Source organism: Camelina sativa, chromosome 11, assembly GCF_000633955.1.
Source record: "Camelina sativa cultivar DH55 chromosome 11, Cs, whole genome shotgun sequence".
NCBI classification, from domain to species: Eukaryota; Viridiplantae; Streptophyta; class Magnoliopsida; order Brassicales; family Brassicaceae; genus Camelina; species Camelina sativa.
In genome coordinates, this window is record NC_025695.1 from 2,638,693 (window position 1) to 2,645,753 (window position 7,061).

At 41.8% G+C, this 7,061-nt stretch overlaps 2 protein-coding genes across 2 annotated transcripts in view; both read right to left on the reverse strand.

The window, feature by feature from the left end:
* The window catches only part of LOC104721241 (brefeldin A-inhibited guanine nucleotide-exchange protein 4-like), a 5,066-nt gene extending 1,304 nt beyond the window's left edge, over window positions 1-3,762 (reverse strand). The window contains exons 1-6 of the mRNA XM_010439177.1: window positions 2,328-3,762; window positions 1,880-2,219; window positions 1,377-1,799; window positions 940-1,232; window positions 546-819; window positions 286-457 (exon numbers count right to left, since the gene is read on the reverse strand). Of these exons, the coding sequence (XP_010437479.1) occupies window positions 286-457; window positions 546-819; window positions 940-1,232; window positions 1,377-1,799; window positions 1,880-2,219; window positions 2,328-3,688 (2,863 nt within the window). The 5' untranslated portion in view covers window positions 3,689-3,762. The remainder of the gene's footprint in view (window positions 1-285; window positions 458-545; window positions 820-939; window positions 1,233-1,376; window positions 1,800-1,879; window positions 2,220-2,327) is intronic.
* LOC109127215 (brefeldin A-inhibited guanine nucleotide-exchange protein 4-like) lies at window positions 3,836-6,161 on the reverse strand (the record flags this gene model as incomplete). Its single annotated transcript, XM_019231738.1, has 3 exons — window positions 4,721-6,161; window positions 4,273-4,612; window positions 3,836-4,192 (listed from the first exon to the last, which is right to left on the reverse strand). Coding segments are annotated over exons 1-3 (2,058 nt in total), but the record flags the coding sequence as incomplete, so codon positions are not given.

Here is a 7,061-nt window from a genome sequence, read left to right on the forward strand (position 1 = left end):
CTGTTGGTGACTGAAGTTCTGACATGGAGACTTTGCAGAGAGCTTTCACAAAAGAAACTATAGCTTCACTGTTCAACCTTTGGCTATTAGCATATACATGGTTCAACTCAAAATTGCCTATTTGATCAAGTAGATTCAAATTTGCAATGAAGCTTTTGATCTGCTCCGGAGTGACTAGTTTGGGAACACTTTTCACAAGTGAAGTACTATCATAAGAACCTCCCCTAACAACAGCCATAACAGATGGATTCTGAAAAGATCCACGTTTCTTTAAATTCGGAAAACCTAGAGCTTTCTTCTCGTCTACCTCAGCTTTTTTGGTTGGGACGTAACGTGCCTCTGATGGTGATACTTCTCCTAGGAGTTGCAGATGTTCTATACGAGAAAGGCAAGTTAATATATGATCCCAAGAACCATGTAGATGGTTACCATCTTCTATGGCTATTGTTATTATCGCCTGCAATACAATGACAGATTGTTTATTTTCATAAGTTGGTGATATACAACATATTTAGACAGGCTGAGATATAGAACAAGGGACTTACTTTTACAGCATCAACATTTTTCTGCTTCATATCTGCAGCACAATGGAGATTAGTGAACTTGGCCATGGAAGTTACAAAAGCATCTCTCTGAGTTTGCATTCCCATAACTGCAGTGACGTGAACCGCATATCTGAAGCCTTGTAAGCAAAGAGAAGTTGCTAGTCTATCATCACTCTTGTCAAGAGTGACACTAAATGCAGCAAGCATTGGTCCCCAAGAGACCTCTAGTATGAATCTCAAGATCGAAATATCTGTAACAGTATGATACACTGACCTGCAGACCAACAACATCACAAACAGATTAATATTTTACTCAAGATTTCATAATATTACTTACAGAGTGAGAAACATATAACACTATGACACATAAAGCTGGTATAACAACAATGCTTACTCTGATTTCTCTGGCTTTGCTTGGAACTGTTCCTGAATATCCCTTATAAGACGTCCATTGGCACCATGAGGTTTTTCATCTGGTTGCATCCAAGAAACCAGATTGAGGATGCCGTCTAAGCCTAACAGTTTATTCAAGCCATTCACTTGTTTGTTTTGTGGGGCTAAAGTATCAGAGTTCATCTTGATTTCTTCTTTCACAACTCGATCATATAGAGAGCCTAAGTACTCTTCAGGTAAGTCTTTCCCATCATCTATTCCCCGATTGTTGCGGATGAAATCGGCTTTCGTCATCTACATAACCATTGAATTTTTACAAGGCATCAGAACAGTTCATACCATTTCTATGTATCTACTGCAGTCTCAGAAACAGAGGAATGAGCAGACGTTACACTTGTTATGGTCTCATACGTTAGTTCCAAGGAAAAGAAAACATACCTTATCCTTAACCATGTTGTTATGTGCATCTGTGTTTAGCATAATCACAGAGTAAGCAAGAACGTAAGCAGTGTCTGCACTAGTAAAAGAACCAGGGTTGCATTTCCAGTAGTGTTCTGCAAACTTCTCCATGATTCGGTCAATCTTTTGAGCTTCTCCCGGTAGCCTAAAGCCGCGTAGAAAGAACCTTATTGCTTCAACAAAATCCTTCTTTTCGAAATTACACGAGTCCACATATGCATGCATTACTTTGAGAGGAAGTTCATCTCTTTCACCAAGGTAATCACCAATCACAGTTCCATTTAACCCTGCTGTCTTCATCAGAAAGGAAGCTACTTCCTCAGGTGAACTGCCTATTTTCTTGCTGCTTATCAGAAATTCGATACCTTTCGATGGTTTCCTATTGAACAAAGAGATACCTTTCTGCAAATCACCAAAATCATTCGTCAGTGAACAGAACCAATCAAGACATAAAACTGATCTATCATCAAAGATTTAAAGACCTGCAGTTCAATTTTGTAAGCCCTTCGTTGCTGAAGCATAGAAGCATCATAAGCTTCTGGATTAGTAGTATCTGGCTGTGAGTCACAGTCAGATATAGTTCCTTCTAATTCACCAATTTGACCTGCATTACTGTCCATAGAAGCATAAACTTGTGAGCCTTTAGGCCAAACAGTCTCATTCACTTTCAACTGCTGGTCCATCCAATTCCCCATTGCCTTTGCTATGTTAACCAAACACTTGACAGAATCATTCCTGAAAGTACTATCTTGCGCTGGGGACAACGTTGTTGATGATCCAGTCGGTGGTCCTAGAGCAGTTTTGAGAAGACCGTTGACAATCCTGCAAGTATCTGATGGAATTATAAGAGCTTTAATACATTACATTTACTCTTAACGAGCTATGCAACAAATATTTATGTGACAGTTTCTTAGACTAATCTAATAATACCTTTCAAGTATGTTGGCAGAATCCACATCGCAGTCGTAGTTCACAAAGATATCAACAATCAACTGCGGATCTTGTGACATTTTATCTAACAAGTTGAGAACAGTCATCTTCTGCAAGTAACTAGGCTGAAGAACATTCTCAAGCACTCGAAGAACAATCATCGGAAAGAAAATGCCTATTTCAGCTTTCAAGACTGATCTAAGCTTTGATAACAAGCTCATGAAGATAGAACACTGCAGTTGAAATATCGACATGATTGACACCGCACTGTTCTTCAGTAGTGATAAGCATAAGTATTGCTTAACGGCATTGATGAAGCTGTCATTAGAGCGCCAAACAGAACCACCATTGTCAATAATGACTTTAAGCAACTCTAAAGACAAAGTCTTACCCCTCACCATGATCTGATCATCATTGTTCTCCTTAGACGAAAACCTCATAGACAATTTACACAAGTTCTTGAACAGAAGAAAAGCGTCCTGTCTCATCTTACTCATGTCACCGGTCTCTGAGTCACCTTCTCCGTTTGCTACGTAGCCTCGAAACGACGGCGAATCCGGAGTCATAACAGTTTCAGTCTCCGGATTTGCCAACAGAATCTCAATCACATCAGGTGGAGGAAGAGGACTTCCTTGTCCTGCAGCCATGACTTCATTCACAAACCCTTGACAGAAATAAACAAAGCTTCCTTCATTAACACTCTTGTCCGTGAAGGTTAATAGCTCGTTGACGTAAACGGTTTTGACAGAGACATCAAGCGAGTCTTCCTCGGATCTTGTGAAGATCACGAGCATCATCTGAGCTAACACCGATTTAGCACAGATCTGTGTCGTGCCGCTCAAGCCACCGAGGTAAATGTTGTAACAAGTCTTGACAACGTGTAACAAGCAATCACCACGGATCAATACACATGGAGATCTAACAGCAGCGAGGAGAACTCGGAGAACAGCGAGTTGAATCGGTTCCTCGGCTATAGCACCGACCTTGGAGACGGCGTTGACGAGTTTGAAGAGGATTGAATCTTGTTTAGAGGATTGGATCTCTCCCCGGAGGATCGAGAGAGAGAAGAGCTTGAAAGCGCAATCTAGAGAAGGCTCGACGACTTTCGAATAAGCTGTGTCGAGAGAGAAGAGAAAAGGTTGGAGAACGGAATCTGCATCTGAGGCGGCGAGGCCGGAGACGACGGAGGAAGGATCGTGGAAGTCGTCGGGGAGAGACTCGAGCTTGTCGAGAACGGATTTACAAGAGGAGACGAGGTACGTGTGTTTACGCCACGCTGCGTTTTTTATGATCTTGTCTAATGATGGACCTATGATCCGGCCACAACGGGTGGCACCGCCGAGAGTTTGTGACGTTGACATCGCCGGAAAAAATTCAAACGGTGAGGTTAATTTAGTTCATATCGGGAAAGAGAGAGAGAGAGAGAGAGAGAGAGAGAGAGAGAGAGAAGCTTTGAACGTACGTTTCAAATCGTGAAGTGCGGGATTTATATAGCTTTCTTGATTNTAAGCAGTGTCTGCACTAGTAAAAGAACCAGGGTTGCATTTCCAGTAGTGTTCTGCAAACTTCTCCATGATTCGGTCAATCTTTTGAGCTTCTCCCGGTAGCCTAAAGCCGCGTAGAAAGAACCTTATTGCTTCAACAAAATCCTTCTTTTCGAAATTACACGAGTCCACATATGCATGCATTACTTTGAGAGGAAGTTCATCTCTTTCACCAAGGTAATCACCAATCACAGTTCCATTTAACCCTGCTGTCTTCATCAGAAAGGAAGCTACTTCCTCAGGTGAACTGCCTATTTTCTTGCTGCTTATCAGAAATTCGATACCTTTCGATGGTTTCCTATTGAACAAAGAGATACCTTTCTGCAAATCACCAAAATCATTCGTCAGTGAACAGAACCAATCAAGACATAAAACTGATCTATCATCAAAGATTTAAAGACCTGCAGTTCAATTTTGTAAGCCCTTCGTTGCTGAAGCATAGAAGCATCATAAGCTTCTGGATTAGTAGTATCTGGCTGTGAGTCACAGTCAGATATAGTTCCTTCTAATTCACCAATTTGACCTGCATTACTGTCCATAGAAGCATAAACTTGTGAGCCTTTAGGCCAAACAGTCTCATTCACTTTCAACTGCTGGTCCATCCAATTCCCCATTGCCTTTGCTATGTTAACCAAACACTTGACAGAATCATTCCTGAAAGTACTATCTTGCGCTGGGGACAACGTTGTTGATGATCCAGTCGGTGGTCCTAGAGCAGTTTTGAGAAGACCGTTGACAATCCTGCAAGTATCTGATGGAATTATAAGAGCTTTAATACATTACATTTACTCTTAACGAGCTATGCAACAAATATTTATGTGACAGTTTCTTAGACTAATCTAATAATACCTTTCAAGTATGTTGGCAGAATCCACATCGCAGTCGTAGTTCACAAAGATATCAACAATCAACTGCGGATCTTGTGACATTTTATCTAACAAGTTGAGAACAGTCATCTTCTGCAAGTAACTAGGCTGAAGAACATTCTCAAGCACTCGAAGAACAATCATCGGAAAGAAAATGCCTATTTCAGCTTTCAAGACTGATCTAAGCTTTGATAACAAGCTCATGAAGATAGAACACTGCAGTTGAAATATCGACATGATTGACACCGCACTGTTCTTCAGTAGTGATAAGCATAAGTATTGCTTAACGGCATTGATGAAGCTGTCATTAGAGCGCCAAACAGAACCACCATTGTCAATAATGACTTTAAGCAACTCCAATGACAAAGTCTTACCCCTCACCATGATCTGATCATCATTGTTCTCCTTAGACGAAAACCTCATAGACAATTTACACAAGTTCTTGAACAGAAGAAAAGCGTCCTGTCTCATCTTACTCATGTCACCGGTCTCTGAGTCACCTTCTCCGTTTGCTACGTAGCCTCGAAACGACGGCGAATCCGGAGTCATAACGGTTTCAGTCTCCGGATTTGCCAACAGAATCTCAATCACATCAGGAGGAGGAAGAGGACTTCCTTGTCCTGCAGCCATGACTTCATTCACAAACCCTTGACAGAAATAAACAAAGCTTCCTTCATTAACACTCTTGTCCGTGAAGGTTAACAGCTCGTTGACGTAAACGGTTTTGACAGAGACATCAAGCGAGTCTTCCTCGGATCTTGTGAAGATCACGAGCATCATCTGAGCTAACACCGATTTAGCACAGATCTGTGTCGTGCCGCTCAAGCCACCGAGGTAGATGTTGTAACAAGTCTTGACAACGTGTAACAAGCAATCACCACGGATCAAAACACATGGAGATCTAACAGCAGCGAGGAGAACTCGGAGAACAGCGAGTTGAATCGGTTCCTCGGCTATAGCACCGACCTTGGAGACGGCGTTGACGAGTTTGAAGAGGATTGAATCTTGTTTAGAGGATTGGATCTCTCCCCGGAGGATCGAGAGAGAGAAGAGCTTGAAAGCGCAATCTAGAGAAGGCTCGACGACTTTCGAATAAGCTGTGTCGAGAGATAAGAGAAAAGGTTGGAGAACGGAATCTGCATCTGAGGCGGCGAGGCCGGAGACGACGGAGGAAGGATCGTGAAAGTCGTCGGGGAGAGACTCGAGCTTGTCGAGAACGGATTTACAAGAGGAGACGAGGTACGTGTGTTTACGCCACGCTGCGTTTTTTATGATCTTGTCTAATGATGGACCTATGATCCGGCCACAACGCGTTGCACCGCCGAGAGTTTGTGACGTTGACATCGCCGGGAAAAATTCAAAACGGTGAGTTTAATTTAGTTCATATTCGGGAAAGAGAGAGAGAAGGTTTTGAACGTACGTTTCAAATCGTGAAGTGCGGGATTTATATAGCTTTCTTGATTTTGCTGAATCGGTAAAAGCTTTCCTACTGAAGAGGGATAGCGCGTGGAAATAACGTCTTAGAGAAAGGCGCGTGTGATTCGGTTTGTGTTAATTAAACCACTCATCTCCCACGTCCCAATGGCATATANAGTGAACAGAACCAATCAAGACATAAAACTGATCTATCATCAAAGATTTAAAGACCTGCAGTTCAATTTTGTAAGCCCTTCGTTGCTGAAGCATAGAAGCATCATAAGCTTCTGGATTAGTAGTATCTGGCTGTGAGTCACAGTCAGATATAGTTCCTTCTAATTCACCAATTTGACCTGCATTACTGTCCATAGAAGCATAAACTTGTGAGCCTTTAGGCCAAACAGTCTCATTCACTTTCAACTGCTGGTCCATCCAATTCCCCATTGCCTTTGCTATGTTAACCAAACACTTGACAGAATCATTCCTGAAAGTACTATCTTGCGCTGGGGACAACGTTGTTGATGATCCAGTCGGTGGTCCTAGAGCAGTTTTGAGAAGACCGTTGACAATCCTGCAAGTATCTGATGGAATTATAAGAGCTTTAATACATTACATTTACTCTTAACGAGCTATGCAACAAATATTTATGTGACAGTTTCTTAGACTAATCTAATAATACCTTTCAAGTATGTTGGCAGAATCCACATCGCAGTCGTAGTTCACAAAGATATCAACAATCAACTGCGGATCTTGTGACATTTTATCTAACAAGTTGAGAACAGTCATCTTCTGCAAGTAACTAGGCTGAAGAACATTCTCAAGCACTCGAAGAACAATCATCGGAAAGAAAATGCCTATTTCAGCTTTCAAGACTGATCTAAGCTTTGATAACAAGCTCATGAAGATAG